The sequence below is a fragment of the Macrobrachium nipponense genome, chromosome 1 (assembly GCF_015104395.2).
Source record: "Macrobrachium nipponense isolate FS-2020 chromosome 1, ASM1510439v2, whole genome shotgun sequence".
Taxonomy (NCBI): Eukaryota; Metazoa; Arthropoda; class Malacostraca; order Decapoda; family Palaemonidae; genus Macrobrachium; species Macrobrachium nipponense.
In genome coordinates, this window is record NC_087200.1 from 121,371,081 (window position 1) to 121,393,690 (window position 22,610).

The 22,610-nt window shown below is 40.1% G+C and overlaps 1 protein-coding gene across 1 annotated transcript in view; it reads right to left on the reverse strand.

Moving 5' to 3' along the window:
- LOC135219591 (dedicator of cytokinesis protein 7-like) overlaps window positions 1–22,610 on the reverse strand; it is a 492,066-nt gene that overhangs the window by 155,140 nt on the left and 314,316 nt on the right. The window contains 8 exon segments of the mRNA XM_064256479.1: window positions 2,871–3,137; window positions 3,934–4,043; window positions 4,299–4,520; window positions 5,977–6,082; window positions 8,209–8,367; window positions 8,544–8,696; window positions 16,791–16,925; window positions 18,624–18,817. Coding sequence (XP_064112549.1) covers window positions 2,871–3,137; window positions 3,934–4,043; window positions 4,299–4,520; window positions 5,977–6,082; window positions 8,209–8,367; window positions 8,544–8,696; window positions 16,791–16,925; window positions 18,624–18,817 — 1,346 coding nt within the window.

A 22,610-nucleotide genomic window follows, 5' to 3' on the forward strand; every position in this document is an offset into this window, starting at 1 on the left:
GTTTTCCCAGAAAGGCATTCACACCCTTGTTTGCATTTCTCTATCTTTTGGTCTGTCGGGAATACTTTGGCTTTTGTTGTGTCTATAACCATTCCCACATACTCCAAACGTTGACTTGGATCCAACTGCGACTTTTCCTGATTTATCACAGTACCTAGGCTGTGACAAAGCTGCAGGAGGGTCGCCCTGTCCCTGAGTAATTTCTCTCTGGACTTCGCTATCACCAGCCAATCGTCCAGATATCTTATTAGCCTGATCCCCTGAGCATGCGCCCACGTCGACACGAGAGTGAACACTCTTGTAAAAACTTGAGGAGACGTTGTCAATCCGAAGCACAGGACCTTGAATTCGAAAGCTTTCCCTGCAAGACTGAAGCGGAGAAATTTCCACCTCAGGTTCCAGGCTTGCAGTTCTAAGGGCTCTTGAATCCTGAACTACTGTTCCTCAAAGAAATCAGGAAATGTGCTATCAAAGACCTTATTACAGTCTCTTCCTCAGTCAGCATCAGAGGCAATTTCATGAGCCTCAGGCTCATTAGAGAGAAATCCTGAGGAAGCAGAGGTGGCAGCAGCAAAAACCCCTGCTCCTTGTGATGGAAGGAGTTTCAACTCCTCTGAAATGGACTTTAATTTGGAAGCAAAATCCTGCTCCATACCAGAGGAATGGTTGGCTCCACTTTGTGCCATGATGCCTGGCACCAAAGAATCATCTGCACAGGAAACAAAGCCTTCCTGAACATGCACACCATCCTGCAGTGACACTGAGTCAGGAGGTGGCAAAACCAAAATTCCCGAAGCAGCCAATCTCAAAGAAATTGGCTGAGGGGAAGATACTCCAGTTTGCTCTGGTGCTGAAACAGTAGCAATAAAAAATTAAGGATCTGCTTGTCTAACAGGTAAATACACCAAACCTCAGCACTGAAAAGGGGACTGAAAGAGCTGAAAAGATGCTTGAGAATACCTCAAATGCTACCTTGGCAACTGGAAAGCAACCCAAGCTGTGTGAGGTGTTAAACTTGGTTGAAGAAAATGCCTAGAATGCTCAGGAGTTGCTGAGTAGACAAAGAAGGGGACCAGGACTGGAAGCCCGGCACCTGAGGAGAGCAGGAACTACAATGTGTCTGCACCTATCGCCAACGGCAATTGCAAGACAGAACAAAATGAACGATAAAAGCTCCTACTTAATTGATCTGTGTGAGAAAGTAACATTATCTTACAAGACAAAAAAAGGTTGATGAGAACTCCTGAGAAAGGAAAGACAATGTGGATAACAAATGCGTTCACACACTCAATCGTAGCTACTCACATTAAACTCCCTCATTTTGGGCAAAAAAACATGAAGATGAACTGCCATAGTCCACCTGGGAGACCGACAAGAGTGCATGCATCTGGTGCAAGGTAGAGGCCTAACATTAGGTAAGTGTTTGGCATCTGGTGAGCGCCTGCTGTTTAGCACATGTCCGATGGCAAGCATACTTCTGATGTCAGGTGAGTGCCTGCTGTCCATTGAACTTCTGATGATAGGTGAGTGCCTGCTGTTCAGCAAGCATTTGATGTCAGGCAGACACCTATCATCAAGAGAATGCCTCTGAGACAAATAACAAATCTTCTTGCAGAGGAAGACTACAGAAAGATCCCAGATAGAGATCACTAGGAGTACACGGTCACCAACAAGGTCTAGAGGATACAGAATCAGAAATAAGAGATAATGATCTTACCAAGCTTATCTTTCAGTGACCGAGTGCAAACCTGTACGTAACAAGAGCCTGGTTGCAACAACACAACGGGCACAAACTGCTTCCACTCCCAGACATATCCTGCTCCTCTGTACCCCTAACAGTGGGAGTGTCACAAGGCATGGGTAAGTTATGGCTAACAGGGAGGGAGGGCGATGATACTTCCTCTGCTGCAAAAGGGAATCTGGAAAAGGATGTCTAAATTGGGCTGGTAAGGTGGCAGTATCAAGATTACCACCATAAACTTTTGAAACATACCCTAATGTTAGCTACATTAACTTCTAAGTTGCCAAACCTATTCTGAACAATACTGGGAGCTTTGAGAGGAGAAAGAAATTTGAAGGAGAAGTATTACCAGGAAAAAAGGAGAGCAAGAAGAGCTGCTATCCAAAAGGTTGTAAAATGATGAGAAACTCTTACCCCTACTCTCACTTCTATTCCTAGATAGAGAAGAATCTTTTTTCTGTCATTTCTTAATCTTATCTGCTTCTTACATCTGCTAATACTTTAATCTCCAATGCATTCTCACAGGTCGATGATTAAAAAAAACTGAATGAAAAACTATAGATGTTCAAACCACCTGAAAGGGATGACTCAATAGACGAATCTAACTAAATAATCCTTCTAATTTTTTACTTTTCATACTCTATTGTCCTCCTGCCTCATGCAGGAATATAGCTATCATCATAGAAAGGTAAGATTTATTTCAAATATTATCTTGAAAACTTTATTAATAATTAACAGATTCTTTGTAAAGCAATAATAAACAGTCTCACAAACATGAACTACAGACCCACTTCTCTGCACTACAGAGAAAGCAGTTTTCATTAAAATGCCATTTCTTAATCAAGGGATTAAACATTAACCTAAATGGTGAGACTCACAGCAATGACGACATTCCCTAAATATGGTAATTTTCTTTAACAAAAGAAACATTATGTACATCTAATGTGCATAATACTTATACAGAGAGATTTATGGACTATTGCTTTTCATATTCTACTTTGTCATTCATAACGACCCACTGAAGTTCTGTTCTTCATTCAGGGGTCTAGTTAAATGCCCTAATGAGAATAACAATTTTATGAAAGACAAAACACAATCAATCAATATAACAAATATAAATGTGACATACCTCCAGCCTGTGTGATATCTCTGGTAACTTAGTCAACATTGGCTCTTTGTAAATGAACTCCTCACCATCCAGATCTCCAAACTTGGACCCATAAAAGCCAACCCTGAAGTAAGTCCCAAACATTCTCCGACTCTCTAAGGCATCAATTTTAGAAAAAGCTTCGTGAAGCTTAGAATGGATATTGATAAGTTTCTTCCAGTCCCTGTTCTTTGTTGCAATAGGAGTGAGAATCTGGTAAACTTCATTAAGGCACTCATACATTCCAGCCTGCAAAGCAAATTAATTTGGGATAAGTGTCCTAATATTCTTACAGGGAGCACTGGTCTTATGATGAAATGTGAGCTGAACAGTTTCACCCAAAATTTTATTTTCCTGTTCTTTTACATATGCTGTACTTATATGTATACTATTTGTAAATTATTTTTGCTTTACTACCCTCACTACCATAACCAATACATACTACAATTATATAAGAAGGTACTATGTGTGTGAGTTTTTTTTTTCTTAACTCATCAGCAACTTTAAGGGTTGTTTCTGAGATTGCTAGAGGCAGAGAAAGCAGTTTCACTGAATTTCAGTGGTCTGACCATGGGAATGTCTATCCTACAGTCCTTGACCTGAATCAAGGGAATGCCACATAAATTCCAGTTGTCTGCCTGCTCACTTCCTTATCAAGGTGAGCCAGAGTAAGTAAGTATAAACTTTTAGCAATACTCTTGTTTTGGGGGTACCTGATCTTGACTTACAACAGATGTCAAAACACATAAGATTATCTTGAGGAGAAATCCCCAAATTATATCTTTATAGCTTTCATTAAAAATATTCTACATGATACAATATATGCTGATCAAAGAGTCCAAAAACTTATCACAATTTTCACATTTTTCCAGTTAACCAATATAATTTGCATAAGTTTAACCTCAAATACTAAAGTGAAAATATCTGTTTAAACTGTATTTACATTCAAACATTTACCAAAGATATTAAAAATTGGATTGAAACTTCCATCATTTTCTCATCTTTTGAAATATTTGTCAACATAATGAGCACTACTATCAAATACCTGATTAAATGAAGTGCTGGCTTGTTCCAGGAGTCCTACCAAACCATTCTCTGTGAAATACTTTCCTGTGCATATGCCTTCCTCATCAGGACTGAGGACATCATCCGAAACTGTAAAATACAAAACATCCTTCAAGATTTTGTGCCATCTTACAAAGTTTTCTATATCTTATTGAACCTTGGCTTTACAATACTATTCAGTGTGACTAAAAGTACTGTATCAACTTTTGGATATTTATGTCTAACAAATAAACAAGATATACTTTGCAGTATCAAGCTTCTAAAATGCACTGCAACTCAAAAATTATACATTTTACATTGTAATACAATTAAAGGAAAATGCTTTAGGTAACATATGATCCATACCAGCACTTTCTTCTAAAACATTTGGTGAAAGTTTGCAAAATGTGACAGCACCAGTTGGGAGATGAGGACAATCTTCTAACATGTAAAGATATTCTGACACAAGAGCTGCACTGTGGATGAGGCACATGGCAGCTTCGACATGTTGGCCCCTCTCCCCATGTTTCTGGGCCATATTAGCTAACCATGTCAGTCTCAAGTCTGGTGAGTTCTGGTATCCTCGAGCTGGTGAAAAAAAATGAAATGAGCAGATACAGTATGTATTCCATTATGGTGTAGCCACACAAGAGACAAACTGAAAAACAAAACAGATATTCTAAATTTTTCTTTAACTGCATTCCAATAAAGAAAAGATTTTTAATTAGGTTGTTTTAATGTACGACATATAAATATTTTTTACTTCACAGAGACAACGTTCATCACATAACACTGGGGCAATCAGTTATGATAAGCAAAACAAGTTGGTGCCCTGAAGTTGTATAAAAAAAGGAGAAAATAGAGGGCAAAGCCTTTCTTTATAAATTTCTTGAAGCACTTTGTCCATTAGGACCCTCAGGGACCCCCCTAACTCCACCACTGTATGCACTAGCAGGTTAATTTTCAGATCAAAGCTGGACTCGAGACTGGCAACAGCATCAGGATCGGAGGCAATAGTAGGAGGGCTGGTAATAGGAGAACAGGCAGGAATATATTGCAAAACAATCTACAGACCTAGTTTAGGCATAGAATCAGGCTAAGTCAATCTCTACTCTCAGCTCCAGGCCACCTTTCTCTTCCTATCCCTTTCTAGCTTGTCATGGCAAGATTTAAGAACCTTCCACTTCTTCTCATCCCAATCCTTACACTCATCACACACAAGTTTTCTCCTTTTTGCACTCCTGCCCCTTACACTTGCAACAAATAGTACAATGTAGCTAGTCTGGTTTTACAACCTTCGATAATGTAGTGAACACCGTATTATATTTATTTTCTGTAAGTAACTCAGATGGTCTATGGAAAATGAACTCCATGTTTAAATAAAACTAAACCATACACACAATGAGGCAAGACAAACATAACGAACTTGCTTTATTACAAGTATTTTTCAACTGTAAAACTACTTAAATGCAAGTATTATTATCTTTTTTATGGGACAGGTACACAAAGTTCCTATACAATGTTTATACAAGCAAATGCAGAGCTAATGGTATAACTATAAAATCACTTCTTTCTTCTCTCTCAATCAAATGTCTCCAAAGTATACACAACTTTGCCTTCATGGACACAACTGGACTTCTGGTATAACACTCAAAGTACCAATTTGAGGACACATATTTAAAGGACTTTCAACTTACAAAACTTTATATTGTGAAGGCATAAATAGAACTTGGGTTTTTCCACATGCTTTTGTGACCTCAGAATGATGAACTGATTTTACTGCAGAAAAGAAGGCTTATAAGCAATTTAAATCAAAAGCCAAATTTAATACATAAGGGAATTTTTTTTTTTTGGGGGGGAAGTGAAAGGAAATAGAAAACAGAAAAGAAATTCTATCATAATTCCTTAAAAAGCTGTCATAAGCTTCTCTGCAATACTTGTGAAACTTGACTCAATAATGCACAAACTATGATATTAGAGAGCTCCACCTAAATAGTTTCTTTGAAAAAAAAGCACCAAGCATACATAAAAATAAACAACTTACCTATTCTATACATAAGGTCTAGCAACATCTCTGGATCCTCTTGATACTCCTTCATCTTCACAGTATCTGACAGAATCATGTGTAGGTTGAACACCAAATCACGTACCTAAAGAAATAACAATTGCTGAGCATACAAAATATCAAAACATTTGAGGTTCATAAATGCTCTTACTCTTCGAAACCACAAAAACCTGGAGCTGATTTTCTGCTCATTAACTTAAGTCTATCTTAGTTTAACCAGACCACTGAGCTAATTAACAGCTCTCCCAGGCCTGCCCCGAAAGGATTAGATATTTTCATGTGGCTAGGAACCAACGGGACGTACAGCTTATTGTGGGATCCGAACCACATTATATCAAGAAATTAATTTTTAATCGCCACATATAAATTCCTCTGATTCCACGTTGGCAGAGAGGGGAATCGAACTCGTGACTACCGAATCGGTAGGCAGGCACATTCGTAAACCACTCGTCCAACAAGGACCCGTTTCTGCTCATAAATGGTGTTCATGTCATCAAACAAATAAATCTCCATGTTAGTTGGACTCCCTCATCTTACGTATGACCTGCCACATTATTTGTAACTTTATCTAAAGAGAACTTCTGAGAGACTAGAAGGGCACTCCGAACAGTTCACTGTTCATCTCATAAAATAACATTAACAGGGCACAACTTACAAATATTTGTGCTACTTATTAATCCAAGTCTACATAGTGTCTAGGCTGTGTTGATGTGTGCGTGGAAAGCAATAACTAAATCCAAATGCTATAACGGTACGTATATCATAATTTCTTCCCATTTTTACCCAACTGCACATTCAAGAGTTACAGGAGTTGTTTCTCTTGGTTATAAATAGAGAGGTCACTTGAATCACAAACAGGATACCAGATCATTAAACCTCTTATGATGAGAGATTACATGATAAATCTAGAAAACTGGGTCTATAGAATTCTGAACCTTCTTGCTTTGTGTTTGTTCCACTTATAACACTGCCCCATTCCTTCTTCTGATATAGAAAATCAGAGCAATGGGGACAAATGAAACCAATATTTATTCCTATCCTATGACCCTGTTTTTGTCACTTGGATCCCCACAGAGAAAATGCTTACAGTATACCTTCTATGGTATATTGTTGATGGCAATGACAAACAGTTGCAATGTCATTTTTCCTTCCCCTTTGCTTTCTGTCTTGCTTTTCCTTTATCTTTTTTTTTTTCTTCTCTCACTTATCGGATCCAATTCTTTCAAGTCATCCTCTGCCAGTTTCCACTCCTCATCTTTCAATAATCCTTTAGGGCAGTTACTGATGAAGCTTTATATATGTGACTCATTGCAAAGGTTAAACTACTGTATAATGTATAATAATAATAATACATAATAAACTATCAATCTGGTTTTACTCTGAATGCATGAACAACAACACCATTTCGTAGTCAGTTCTACTATTAATGGGTATTATGGCATAAGCGAGTCCAGTAAGTTGCAAATAAACTTTGTCCTTTTGGATACTTGAGAAGGATGAACATTCCAAGATGCATAAACTTTAGATTATAAATATCTGTAAAACCCTTTACAAAAATGTCAATACTTCATATATTTATCTTCAGTTTCTGAACACCAAAGACAAATGAAATAACTTTGCTTCTCTGTCTTTTTTTTCACTCAGTAAGACGGTCTGCTGATGCATTTCACTGTGAAATAGGCAATCAAGGTTAACAATATATATCTAATGAACAGCTAATTTTAGCACTGACAATTATGTGGTAAGAACTGAGGGATCCACCAATGTGTTATGAGTAACTGAGTCATATTCAAAAGGCATTGGTTAAGTCAAATGGTAACTTCACAAAGACCTTTGCAGTAATGCTCACTTACTGACATAAGCCCTCCGAGTCCATTAAGGCTCACATGATTGGCACCAAGGAAAATGATGCAAGAAATCATTTCCATTTTGTAATGGTAAGAACATGCATTTGCAAGAGATTGAGTTCAGACACTTTTTCTTTGTACACTGAGTAATATAAAAACAACCTTCTTTCAATAAAGTCACAAGGAACCATGACCTCAAAACCAAAAGGTGAAACCTTACCATTCACTTCTATGAGTAGCAATAATCAAATGTAAATTTAAAAACCTTGATGATTCATTTTTCCATCAATGGCAAATGTAGCAAGAGTTCACTTAGATAAAAAGTGATAATGCAATAAGATTCAAAAATCACAAAACACTTTACCTGTTCAGGGAAGGAAGTGTCCTGGAGATCAGCATCCTCCTCAGCATAAGTCAAGATTGTTTTGAGAGATCTCCTTAAGTAGGCCTCATTAAAGGTTTGCGAAGTACCAACTAGTGAGCTTAACGACATTGTCACCTGCATCTTTACTCTTGCAAAGTTCTTTAAATAAAGAAAATGACATCTTAGATACTTAAAAATCCAACACAAATTCAAATACATCTGTACAAAATCCCTGAGAACCATATATATACTTGCATAAATCAGAGAAAATTCACCCAGGACATGAATGTAACAAAGCAGAAAAAATATAACAGGAACCTCATTCTAAAACTTACATTTCCAATCTCAAAGTTGTGTCTCATGAGGAGGTATAAGGAAGCAGCAGCATGAGACCGTATTGTGCATATACAAGAAGAACAATGCTTCAAAAGTTGTAAACACAAATCGGCACACTGCTCCGTTTCCTCATCAAAAAGCAACCCTGGAAACTGTTAAAAAAAAAAAAAAAAGTAAAATATAAAGGAACAAAAGACAATTGACAGTTAAATATAGGATAAAGACCTGTACCATCTAACCCTTTATATAAGCAGAACCTTAAAAAAATCCTATGTGATTACGCAGCTTCCAAAAATAAATTATAGACATCATCTAAGCTTTATTCCTGGTTAAAATGATATTGTTAAACTACAATAAAGTTTTGTACATACTTACCTGGCAGATATATACTTAGCTATAGTCTCCGACGTTCCGACAGAATTTCAAAATCTCGCGGCACACGCGACAGGTAGGTCAGGTGGTCTACCTTACCCGCCACTGGGTGGCGGGCGTATTGAACCAATCTATCTCTCCAGCCAGATTTTTTTCTCTTTCACCTGTCTCCTGAGGGAGGCTGGGTGGGCCATTAGACGTATATATCTTGCCAGGTAAGTATGTACAAAACTTTATTGTAGTTTAACAATATCATTTTTGTACATGAACTTCCCTGCCAGATATATACTTAGCTGATTGGCACCCTTGGTGGAGGGTAAGAGACAGCTAAAGTAATAAGGAGAGATAAGAAACAACTGATGTTGTAGGATATAAATAACCTTGGTTCTTACCTGTTCAGGCAGAAGACTTCATTGATATTATCTCTGAGTCTGCGTTGCCTGGAGAGCTACAGCTAGGACGTGACCTGATGCTGAAAGACTCTCGGATCTACCACTGGGATATGTGATCCCTTTGTGTGGTAGAATCCAAGTCGGATCCTGTTAAAGGGAGTTCGTCCCTATCTTAACAGGTCCTAACCACTACTACTGCAAGGAGCCACACTCATCAGACCACCTAACCAAACTACTAAAGATATTAGTACTTACGACCTAAAGAGATGCCTTCATGCATCCTCTTTAAGGCAACCAACAACAACAAATACAAGGGGGAAAAATTTATACTACTAAACAGGATGAGTTCCAGCTCCCTGCCCCAGCACTGAATCCGCAGATACGTACGGGCCCAAGGCGAAGCATTTTTCGTAAGTGATTCTCACATCACGTAAGTAGTGGTTCGCGAACACTGACTGACATCTCCAGAATGTTGTCTCCATCAGATTTCGCACGGACATATTCTTGTTGAAAGCAAGAGAAGTTGCTATGGCTCTTACTTCGTGTGCTTTCACTTTAAGAAGCCTAAGATGTACTTCTCTGCAGGATCCGTGTGCTTCTTTGATGAGGCTTCTCAAGAAGAAGGACAATGCGTTCTTCGACAATGGACGAGTAGGCTCTTTTACTGAACACCACAGGACCTCTCGGTTGGCTTTCAGTTGCTCTTTTCTTCTAAGGTAGTATTTCACCATTCTCACTGGGCAAAGAGTTCTCTCGGGTTCTTCTCCTACCAAAGAAGATAACCCACGAATCTCGAAGTTCTTGGGCCATGGACTTGATGGGTTCTCATTCTTTGCAAGAAAACCAGGAAGGAAAGAGCAAATGAGAGAGTCCTCCTTAAAACCCACATTACCATCAATCGCCTGAAGCTCACTCACTCTTCTGGCGGAAGCTAGAGCCATAAAAAACAGAGTCTTCCTGGTAAGGTCTCTGAATGAGGCTGAATTAGGGGGTTCAAACCTAGAGGACCCAAGGAATTGGAGGACTACATCCAAATTCCAGCTAGGTGTCTTAGGATACTGCATTTTCGTTGTGTTAAAAGACCTAATAAGGTCCTGTAGGTCCTTATCTTCCGATAAGATTGAGAGGCCCCTGTGCCTGAAGACATTCGCCAACATACTACGATAGCCTTTAATCGTCGAAACGACTAAGCCACATTCTTGTCTTAAGAATAAAAAGAGTCTGCAATTTGATTCACAGAGGTACTGGAAGAGGAAACGTTATTCCTCTTGCACCATCTTTCTGAAGACATCCCACTTCGATTGGTACACTCGTAATGTGGAAGACCTCCTCGCTCTAGCGATTGCCTTAGCAGCTGCTGACGAAAAGCCTTTCGCTCTGACCAGTTTCTGGACAGTCTGAAGCCAGTCAGACTGAGAGCGGGGAGGATTTTTTGTGGTACCTGTCGAAGTGGGGCTGTCTGAGTAGATCGCTCCTTAGAGGAAGCGATCTTGGAAAATCCACTAGCCATTCCAGCACCTCTGTGAACCAATCTTGTGCTGGCCAAAAAGGGAGCTATCAAAGTCATCCTCGCGGAATCTGACTCTGCGAACATTTTTAAAGTCAACCCCAGATCTTGAAGGGGGGAAACGCGTATACATCGAGTCCTTTCCAATCGAGTAGGAGAGCGTCTATCCCTATTGCTCCTGGATCCGAGATGGGAGAGCAATACAGATCCAGTCTTTTGTTCTTTGAAGTTGCAAACAGGTCTAAGAGAGGCCTGCCCCACAACTTCCAAAGGCTCTGGCAAACATCTTGGTGCAGAGTCCACTCTGTGGGAAGGACCTGATCTTTCCTGCTGAGGAGATCTGCCCTTACATTCCTTTTCTCCCTGTACGAATCTGGTGAGAAGTTTTATCCCCCTTTCTTCTGTCCACAGAAGAAGATCTCTTGCTGTTTCGTACAGAGAGAAGGATGCGTCCCCCCCTGTTTCTGATGTATGCCAGAGCCGTGGTGTTGTCCGAGTTTATTTGCACAACTGCTCCTGTCACATCTGACTCGAACTCCTTCAGAGCAAGCCACACGGCTATTAGTTCTTTCCTGTTGATGTGCCAGGAAGACTGGTCCCCCATCCATGTTCCTGACACCTCCTTGGTTCCCAGAGTCGCCCCCCAACCTGTTTCCGACGCATCGGAGAACAACACCAGGCTGGGGTTCTGGATTGAAGAGGCAGTCCCTGCGAGAAACTTGTCGGGATCCGCCCACCATGCTAACTCCTTCTTGATTTGAAGAGTAATTGACAGGGAGAACTTCAAATCCTGAGAAGGACGACTCCAATTCCGATGAAGAAAGAAATTGGAGCGGTCTCAGGTGCAACCTTCCTAGGGAAACAAATTGCTCCAGTGAGGAGAGCGTCCCCAGCAGACTCATCCACTCCCTCACTGTGCATACTTCTTTCCCTAAGAAAGGTTGTTACTTTTTCGAGTCCCCGGGGCTATCCTCTCCTGTGACGGAAAAGCCCGAAAACTCAGAGTTCATCTGGATCCCCAGATAAACGCACTCTTGAGCGGGAATCAGACTTGACTTCTGCAGATTGACCAGAAGTCCTAAGGAATAAGTCAAATCCAGGGTTTTCTTCAAGTCCTTCAGACAACGATCTCTGGAATTGGCCCTTATAAGCCAATCGTCGAGATAGAGCGAAATCCTCACCCTTCTAGGTGAAGCCATTGTGCCACATTCCTCATGATGGCCGTAAAGACTTGGGGGCCGTGGAGAGGCCAAAACACAGGCCTGAATTGGAAGATTCTTCCCCCCATCATGAATCTTAGAAACTTCCTCGAGGAAGGATGGATTGGTACGTGGAAGTAAGCGTCCTGTAAGTCCAAGGACACCATCCAGTCCCCTGGACGGAGTGCTGCTAACACCGAGGCAGTGGTCTCCATCGTGAACTTCTTCTTTTCGACGAAGAAGTTCAGGGCGCTTACATCCAACACCGGTCTCCATCCCCCTGAGGATTTTGGAACTAGGAACAGGCGGTTGTAAAAGCCTGCCGAAAGATGATCTGCCACTAGTTCGATCGCCTCCTTTTCCAGCATCTGATCTACCGCTAGTCGGAGGGCTTGATTCATGATGGGGTCCCTGTATCTGGCCGTCAACTCCCTCGGGGTATTCGTCAAGGGAGGCCTCGAAGAGAACGGGATTAGATAGCACCATCCTCAAAATTGACAGGGTCCAGGCATCTGCGTCTTTCTGGGCCCCAGACTTCTGCAAACTGTAAAAGCCTGGCGCCTACAGTTGTCTGAAGGACTTGAGTCTTACTTGGGAGGTTTGATTGACTTCGTAAAAGTCCTCCCTCTTCTATTTGGTTTCCGACCTCTGAACGAAGAGGATCTAGAGGTAGATGCCCCTCGAAAGGGTTCCTGAGAGGTCGGCTTAGCTTTCTTTGTCTTAGTCTGGAAGGTAGGGCGCGGCTTCCTTGCAGACTGCGCTAGAAGGTCCTGCGTAGCTTTGGCAGAGAGAGCCTTCGAAATGTCTAGAACCAGGTGTTTAGGAAACAGCTGTGTAGAGAGAGGGGCAAGCAAAAAGCAAGACGATCTCTGAGCATGTGAGACCGACTTTGTTAAAATGAGCAAAATACTGATCTTTTCTTCAAGACCCCTGCTCCAAACAGTGAAGCTATTTCGCTGGCCCCATCCCTCACCGATTTATCCATACAGGATAAGACAATTCAAATCCTCCGGAGAAAACGTGTCCGGTCCTTGAGTTTTCTTGGCTAGGACTCCGAGGGACCAATCGAGAAAGTTGAAAACTTCCAAGACTCTAAAAATGCCTTTTAGAATGTGATCCATTTCATTCATTGCCCACGTAGTTTTGGCCGAATTCAAAGCTGATCTTCTAGTGGCGTCTACTAGTGCCGAAAAATCTGCGTCAGCTGAAGACGGAAGGCCCAGTCCCAAGGGTTCTCCTGTCTCATACCAAAATCCTGTCCGTCCTGAAAGCTTCGACGGAGGGAAGGCAAACATTGTTTTCCCCGCTTCTTCTTTAGTACGCATCCATGAACCGAAACTCTTGAGCGCTTTCTTCATAGAAAGAGTCGGTTTCATTCTCACACACGAAGATCCTTTCGTTGCTTTCGCTGTGGAGAACAACGAGTGTGGAGAAGGAGGAGCAGTAGGGCTCAAAGACTCTCCGAACTCCTGAAGGAGAAGCTCTGTGAGCTTCTTGTACGAAGAAACTGTTGCCGAAGTATTAGTTTCTTCCTCAGAGGCTTCCTGGTCTTCTTGAGGAGGAGAACGGGGATGAGGATCCTTATGAGAATCCTTAGATGATTTCCTAGCTGGGGTACAGTGCGATGAAGGAGACAAACGTCTTGATGAGGAGAAGATTCCAAAGTAGAAAGGCGTACAGGAGAACGACGAGTTGTAAAAGAAGGACGCTTATCCGAAAATTCTTGTCTAAACTCGCATTCCTTCCTAAATGCAGACAAACTCTTAACAGCCAAAGAGGAAGGACTCCTTTCTCTAGAGACCACGTCTATCCCTAGGGAAACTACGAGAGGGAGAGCGCCTGCTAAGATCCTGGCGCCGATCGTGAGAGAGCGGCTACTAGGCGCCGAGCGCCTATCTGTCACAGGGCGCTTAGTGGAATCCTGGCGCCTACCAAGCGGCGAAACGTTGCTAAAAATAGGGCGCCTTTCAGGAGCAGGGCGCTTGAGAGGCTCTTGATGCCTACGAAGCGGAGAGCGGCTGCTACGCTCCGAGCGCTTAAACGAAACAGGGCGTTCTGCGAGATCTTGGTCCTTACCAAGGGGAGAACGTCTGTAAGGCTCCGAGCGCCTAACAGAATCAGGGCGCTTGAGGCGTTCTTGACTTCTAGCAAGAGGAGACCGATCAGGAGTATGAGAGTCTCGAGAACGAAGAGCGCCTACTAGGAGAACGAAGCAAACGAGGATCAAGGTGTCTTTCTCCAGGAGAACAGCTACTAAACGAATGACGCTTACCAGGGGGGAGCAGGGCTCCTACTAGACTCTTGATGTCTTACAGGGGAGGAGCGAACTCCATGCGATGAGCGCCTACCAGTCACGTTATCCGACGCCCGACTACAGTAGTCGGAAGGAGAAGTGCGCCTACTTTCAGAAGGGCATTCCCTAGGTTCTCTGAGAAGACGAGGAGAAGAAAGATGAGACGGAGACGACGAACCAAGTCTTCTATGACCTGAGCGACTCTCTCTTCTTGCACGAACTCTAGAAGAAGGAGAAACAGAAGGGGCTGAGCGTCTACCCGAGGCAGGAATCCGATTTGAGGAAATATCTTCATAGTCCAAGGAGCGCCTATCCGTCGAATGGTGTCTCGACACCTCCGAGCGGGAGTGGTGTTCCTCTCGTGAAAAGTTACGATGTGTAGAAGAATCCTCAAAAGAAGGAGAACGCCGATTACAAGGAGAGCGCTCTTCCGACGAAACGCGCCTCGATCTCTTGATCGGGAGAGACAAATCCTTCCTTCTACGCGATCTCGATGCCAAGGAGTCCGCCAAGGCTGTGATCTGAGCTTGTAGGCCCGCTAGCACTCAGAAGGAGAGTCCCCAGGATCTTCTTCCGAAGCAAGCTCAGCGCGAGGCGCGGAGAAGGAGGGCGATCTCCGGATCTCCTAGGCTTCTTTGCTTGCAAGGAAGCTACATCAGAAAAGTCTTCTGGGCTGGACGCTAACGTACTGAAGGGAGCCTCCGCAGCCCTCTTCAACGGGCGTGACGCCTCCTTAGAGCTCCAACCACGCTTCGGCGAAGGAGAAGAGGATGACGAAAAACACTGGCGAAGAATATTCTTCTTACGATCCAAGGCAGCCTGGGAGCGAACTTCAGGATCTGCCGAGGGGACGCCTGACCGGTGGGGGCTCTCCCTAGCCCTCCTGCGGCTTTCGACTTTCCTCCTCCACTGGAACTGGGAGTCTGGAAGAGGTCTAGGCCTGGAGGCACTAAGGAGCCGGTCAGACGCACCCTCCACATCACTGGGTACACTGCACTTATCATCACTGACACTCTTACCTTGATCAGTACGAAGATTCTTGTCTTCCTTAGAACACAAGGAAGCTTTTGAGGCCGCCGCCTCCGAAGACGAATCTACGGCTTCGGTGCGGGGAGCAGGAGCTGAGACCTGGGAGGAAGGTTCTAAAACTACATTAATGTTAGTTTCATTCTCACTCATTCTCGACCTGCTCGAACTCCTTGAAGAAGCTTTACGTACCCTATCCCTTTCAAGTTTCCTAATATAAGAAGAAAGAGCCTTATATTCATCTTCGTTCAAAACCTCACACTCTTGACACGGGTTACTAAACGAACATTCATTCCCCCTACATTTAACACAGAAAGTGTGAGGGTCAACCGCAGCTTTCGGTAACCTCACCTTACATCCATCGGTCACACATACTCTAAACAAAACCGGAGTTTTGGAAACAGAATCAAAATCAGACATTCTACAGGAAAATCCAGCGCAAAGTCAATAACGGTCCACAATCAGCGTATGCCAAGCCAACATAGAGCGAATACGTCACCAAAATGTCCAAATCAATCTCCAGGCAAGCGAGAAATGAAGAATATATCGGAATGAACCGACAACAGTTGTTATCGCTTCAGCGACAGAAAAAAATCTGGCTGGAGAGATAGATTGGTTCATACGCCCGCCACCCAGCGGCGGGTAAGGTAGACCACCTGACCTACCTGTCGCGTGTGCCGCGAGATTTGAAATTCTGTCGGAACGTCGGAGACTATAGCTAAGTATATATCTGGCAGGGAAGTTCATGTACAAAATAATTAATACATCTGTCAAAATGACTGGAAACTAATTAAAAAAGGTAAGATCTTCAAAAATCAAACATTTTTCATTTAACTCATCAAGTAAATGGAACCCTCAGTTGCAGTCCTAGTGTCCCCAATAACATGCATATTCTGATATCTTGAAGACATAAGCAGGAAAACAGATACAAGCAACTGTTCTTGCAGACATATACTGTTACACTGTAACTATTCACCACAGTGTTATGCTTGAATAAGGGCAAGGGACATTTGGTTTTTGTATTACATGCTACTTTCGAGTTTGTAACAAAAAATGTTTTTTACAGAAATGAATTTGTTCACATCAAGTTTATCAAACATAAAGCCTGAATTGCAATCTATGAGGGAGGTAAAACAATTTAATGTTAAATCCAGGCTGACTGCTGAGTGTTGTGATGTATCACCCAAGGACACCTCATCAATAACCGCTTTACCATTCCAAATAAGAGGAATTTAAAATTCAGTAAAATAAGAAATTTGGAGAAAGAAAATTGAAATGTAACATTTTTAAAGAAACATAAAAACTCACAAACAGTTTGTAAGTTATACAGTATAATCCAATTGCTTATCACCTAGCACAAATATCAAGAGCTAAAAGTGCTTCTAACAGAGGATACCCAAAAGCAAAAGGTTTGCTATAAAACCTACCTAAATTGTATAACTTCGAAAAATGATTACCTTGGCCACAAGGGAACGCTGAGTATTGAACATATTTGTAAGAGTCAGTGTTGACTGATTTGATGCTACAGCATGAAGCAGCACTCTAAATACAACTGTTAGGAGTCCTTGCAAATGGTCAGCATTAGTTACCACCTGAAAAAATAACAGAAACGAAACTTCATAAAGTTAGCTGACAATTAAGAAATGCAATATGTGGAATTTATTCTCTTTCATAGTCACAAACCCATTTACTTTTCCTTATGCATACATGGCCAGATATGGGAGAAAATATCGGCAACTTAGTGGTCCCATTCAACCAAATTATAATAATAAAGGGAGAATCAACCAAGCTATGAAAAATAGCACTAAACCATGAGCCTTTATAACCATCATCAGCACCTCTAACCCTTATGAAAGCCTGCCACTCATGCCTTTATTGAGCTTTATCTCCTAAAAATCTCCACTCATCTCCAGCCTCCCTTCTCATCTAAGAAAGCTTGGGTCTTCAAACTAGTATTTAGCTGGCCACACCATCATGTACTATTACCCCAGGGGTTGTGTAGAAGATATGCCCAAGCCATCTTCATCTCCTTTTCATCATTATCTCACCTACAGGCAATTTCAGTAATTTCCCTATGGTATCATGTCTTGCTTAATCCTGCCATCTGACTTCTAATATTCTTCTTAAAGCCTTATTCTCAAAAAGACAACTATATTTTGAATATAATCTCATTGTAATATAGATTGTATTAGAATCAAGTATGTGCAATCTTACTTATGTATATAAATATGCAACTGTTGTCTATTTGATTCTCACTTCTGCAGCCTGACAATTGTCTGATCTGTCATCTTTAGTCTTTCACTAGATTCAAACTCATGAGAATCTTTGTATTAGTATATAATGCAACTGTTCCCACATATTTAAATAATTCATACTTATTCCTTCTGTCCATCTAATGTCATACAGTATTTGGCCTTGTTACCTCTGATTTTCTTATAGTAGTTTTTGAGTCCCACCTCTTCAGATATATGATGTAATTTATTAAACAGGCTATGTAAACCTTCTGACATAGTTTATTGATATAAAACCTGCATGATCCTCAGATCCTCAGTGTGAAGTCTGTCAACTTTCAAGCACTACTTCACTCCACACCTTCTCTTCCATCTTCAACAGCTTTATTCATTATAAAATCTTTGAGAATGGAAAACAACAAAGGTGTATTAACATTCCTTATGATATCCCATATTTACTACAAAGTCACTTGACAAAATCCGATCAACCTCAACTTTGCATCTATTTTGTTCATGGATAATTTCAAATAACAGAAACCAAACAAATAACTAAAACTACTGAAACAAATGCAACAGTACTGAGTCACCTCCTAGCAGCAAGTGAAGCACTCACAAAACACATAATAGCAGCTCACAATTCACTATAAAAAAGAAACATCAGTATGGAGAATGGTAAAAAGGTACATGAATAGATAAAAGTAACTCAAAATATGTCTGCATATTATGAAGCAGCACAGACAAATGAGATGCACTGCATCATGAAGCAAGGCCAGAACATATTGAGTGGGGTCTTTTTGTCTTCAGACTTTAGCCAGTCTGCACAGTTAGCGGAGCTAATACACAGTCCAAGGGACTTCAAATAAACACCAACAATTTAGACGGCTTCCAATAAGCATGAAGAGGGAGATTTTAAGTTGAGAAATCTTCCCAAACAGTAATTATTGGTGTAAATTTCCAGATGAGGATAAATTTTCATGTCTAAAAACTACTGCTCTCTTCTGCCACACATACATAAAATAGCAACAACATTTTGAACTTAAGAAATAAAATAGTTCTCACCTGCACAATGTTTTCAATTGTATCAAGGATGATCATGTTCGCTTCAGCAGCTAAATGACCTTCCACCTGGGAATCCTGGTCTATCTCCTGCTGAAAAGAACGCTCACTGTCCTGATGATGGTGACGCCATGGAAATGTGTCTTTCCTCCAGCGCAGTCTCTCTCCAGTTCCAGAGGGTGAGGGAGGATTGCGTTCTAAGGGTAGAAGAATATGTTACCAAAGGTATATGATGCTGTGACAAAATAGTATTCCATATCTCAATTTCTGCAAAATGTTCAGTATTCTGTATTGATATTTATGCTACAAGAACAAAAAATAAAAAGTTTATCAGCTTTTCTTTTTAAAGTTTAACATGCAACAGAACAATTATATAATAGACTACTAAATTATCTAATTACTGTGTTTAAATACTATAATTTCATAGTTTCCTTGACTTCTTAAATAACAGACATTTGCAAACACAGTGGGACAAATTACAACTTGTTTGAATGAATATAATCAAACCACCTTAGCATTAGTATAGTACAGCATTTCACAAATTACATATAAACTATACAATTTCCTCATCCTTCCTTCATTATATGATTCTGATAAAGCCAACATCAGTTTTTAATTCAGATTCATAACTAACACATTCATTCTTAAAAGGTCTTGTCCCTCTTTCAGTAAAAATCTGCAACAAATTTGCATGTATGTGCAAATCTTTGTGTTAATAATTTTAGAGGTTATGATAATCAGCAGAAAACAATCCAGCCATTCCGATTAAAAGACAATATACTTTTAATATACAATGGGAATAGTATTAGCCATTTTATAAAGCAATATTACATATTCACTGTAGCTATTATAGCTCAAGGTTAAGAGAATCAGTAGGAAGCAATTTTATAAAAAAATTTTCAACTAATCCATAAACAAGACAGAGTACAAAATATATTACAAAAGCTTGGAGCTTATAAGAAGCACGGCTAATCTTTGCAAGGTATTGTAATTACCATGAGAGATACTGCTCAAATACAATAAAATACATTTTCTAATGTTTTAAAAGCTACGGGAAGTTTCCAAATACATTTCAATGATTTGAAAACAAAACTTAAATAAACAATATAAGAATTCATAAGTCTTATTTTAACCAAAAATTTTAGAAAATAAAAATAAACAAAAAACTAAGAAATGAAAAATTAATACGCATGCAGATGACTTACACAATTTCCTCCCACCATGTATTTCTATCTATCAAATATTCCCCAAATGATACCTACCCCTCAAATAAAGAATAAACAATTCAAATTACGATTACCTTCAAACATCATCAAAATGCATAACTTTCAAAATAGCAAAATTATATATAGTACTACCTTCAAGAAATGAGCCACAGTATTTGATGGCATAGAAGACCCCTTTTTTCCAAAGAAAATAAAAGGCTCAAAATTTTCTACCAGGGGCTTACATGCAAAGTTGAGGTATCTGGGTGGCTAATGTTTCCATAGATTCTGTGGACTGCCAGTATTTGCACCTAGCCAGACTGAATAATAGTGCAATAATATTGGTAGTACTTGAATCGCACATGTACTTTATTTAATTTGCTATGCTTACAAATAAAGTAGCTGCAATTTTTAAGCCCAGCTTTGATAATCTACGAAAGTAACGTATCTCTGAATTAAGTTCCATTTGGCAACTAAAGACAGTGATGATATCAGTAAAACAAAATCAGCTGATTATTTTAAGCGTGTGAGCAAAACCCGAATGTAAATGGCAGATTGCTCTGTTCATATTATTACCTCTCTCTTCTCAATGGTGGCTTTCAAAACTGAAAATAAAATACATTATTTTTCCTTATTCTTCATGCAATGGAGATCTGAAGAAAGAATCCCAGTAAGCTGAAACTGCAAGTTATAAACGAGGCTGAATACAATGAATAACGGAGCAGGCGAGAGTGATGTCCAGAACTGGCAAAATTACACTTAATGCTTATACAACCAAGTGCTGTGCACATTTTAAACCCAACTTTATTTATTTACAAGAAAACAGTTTTTAAATCCAACTTTGTTAATTTACAAGAAAAATTATCTCCGAATAACATCTCTTCTAGTAGCTAATGGCAATGAAGATATCAACAGCACTCAATTAGCTGAGATTTTGAGAATGTAAACAATATCAATGCAAATGGTGTATGATAATAATGTTTATTTTCTGTAATACGTTTAACTTTTGCAAATGATCATTTTCCCCAAAAAACATTTGGGTTTACATAGCTTTTTGAGTTTTTAGAATAAAGGATCAAGATCATGCAGGAACACCTCAAACTTATGCGATTCGAGTTGTGCAAATTCACCATAGCACGAACTTTTCATTGGAACTTAACTAATTATCATACGTATTAAGAAGAGAACCTGTAGAAGATTTAAAAGATCAAGGTGTGATTAGAATTGAAAGCTTATTATGTTGGGTGAATGGCACTATCTCCCCACGGGGAGTAAAAGTGGATGTGAAGGCTTAAGCCTTTGCACTTGCTTGTAATTTACATTCTTGGATTGACTGGTTCCTTACTAAATAATATACATATATATAATCTATAAAGCAATATTCAAAAGAAATCTAGTACTTAACATCTCCTGGGTGCATTCACTTCTACTGTCACTAATATTTTAGATTAATTATTTTAACTTGTGCTTCAGTCCTTCCAGCAAAAACTATTTAGTAAAGAATATACAAAGAATCAGTCAATCCAAGAATGTATAGTATAAGCAACTGTAAAGGCTTGAGCCTTCAAATCCAATTTTCCTCCCTGTGAGGGGATAGGATAGCGCCATTAATCTAGCATAATAAACTTTCAATTCTAATCACATCTTGATCTTTTAATTCTTCTACAGATTTCTCTTCTGAATATGTCATCACTTGGGGTCCAAATATCATTCCTTTGGAATCATCCCAACAAGCACATACTGAGCAGTCTATTCCTCCAAGATGAAATAATGGTGTTCATTTTTTACTTTTTTTTTTTTCTTGGCTGAGGCCTATTCTACTGTCAGTTTGCCTCAGCCTTCACTTTCCCTTTCCTCGTGCTGTAGCATAGGATTCCAGTGTAACTACATCAGATGGTTTCCTAGCCTTTTCCAAACACAGGTTGTCAGAGAAGGGTGCAGAGGTTGTCACCTGTGCCAAAACAATATTCATCAGAGGCCCCAGGGGTACTCAGTTCTTTATTGCTATTACTTATATAGATTGAATATAAATTAGAGTAGCCCAGTGTAAACCAAACCGGCCTGTTGGGACTGAATACAATTATCCCCATTCTAATTATATTATGGGCAAGACGGACAGAATTCCGAAAGTCCTAACCCCAGAAACAGACAACCCCTGGAATCAATGGCCCACCCCTGCAGAATAGTTCTGTCCTTGAGCTATCTATGTGATGCCTCTCAGGTCCCAACATTATCGGGTAGTTGATGATCCTAACACAGTTCCCACTATTAGCTTCAGATATACACCTAGTCACAGCTATGATACCTTTCCATATTTATCAGGTTCAATAAATTTTACCAAAAAATGGAAATTCCACAAAAATGAACCCAAGTAATATATGTATTGATATATGGAACTATTGGACTCGAACCCAGGAACAAATTACAAGGGTTCAAGAGCCCCCTCAACAAGCCAAGATGGTTTTCCATGTCAAGGTGGTGTTGCTACAAACAGAACCGTTTGCTCAATTGTATATATCTGAGCCTGGATGGACAGCCACTATTTATAAAAAATGAATAACTACTGTTTAAGAGATTGAAATCACACTTTTATACTTTGATACTAACTATAATATTTTGTTCATGTAAAGTGGGAGGTATCTCCTGCTACTATCATTCAAAAAGCAACAAATAAAGGTTAAGTTGTCATTAATAATGCAATGTAATCTAACAAGTTCATGTATACACACAAATTGCACTAAGTGTCAGTTGAAAACTATTACCTGAAAGACCATATGAACATCAA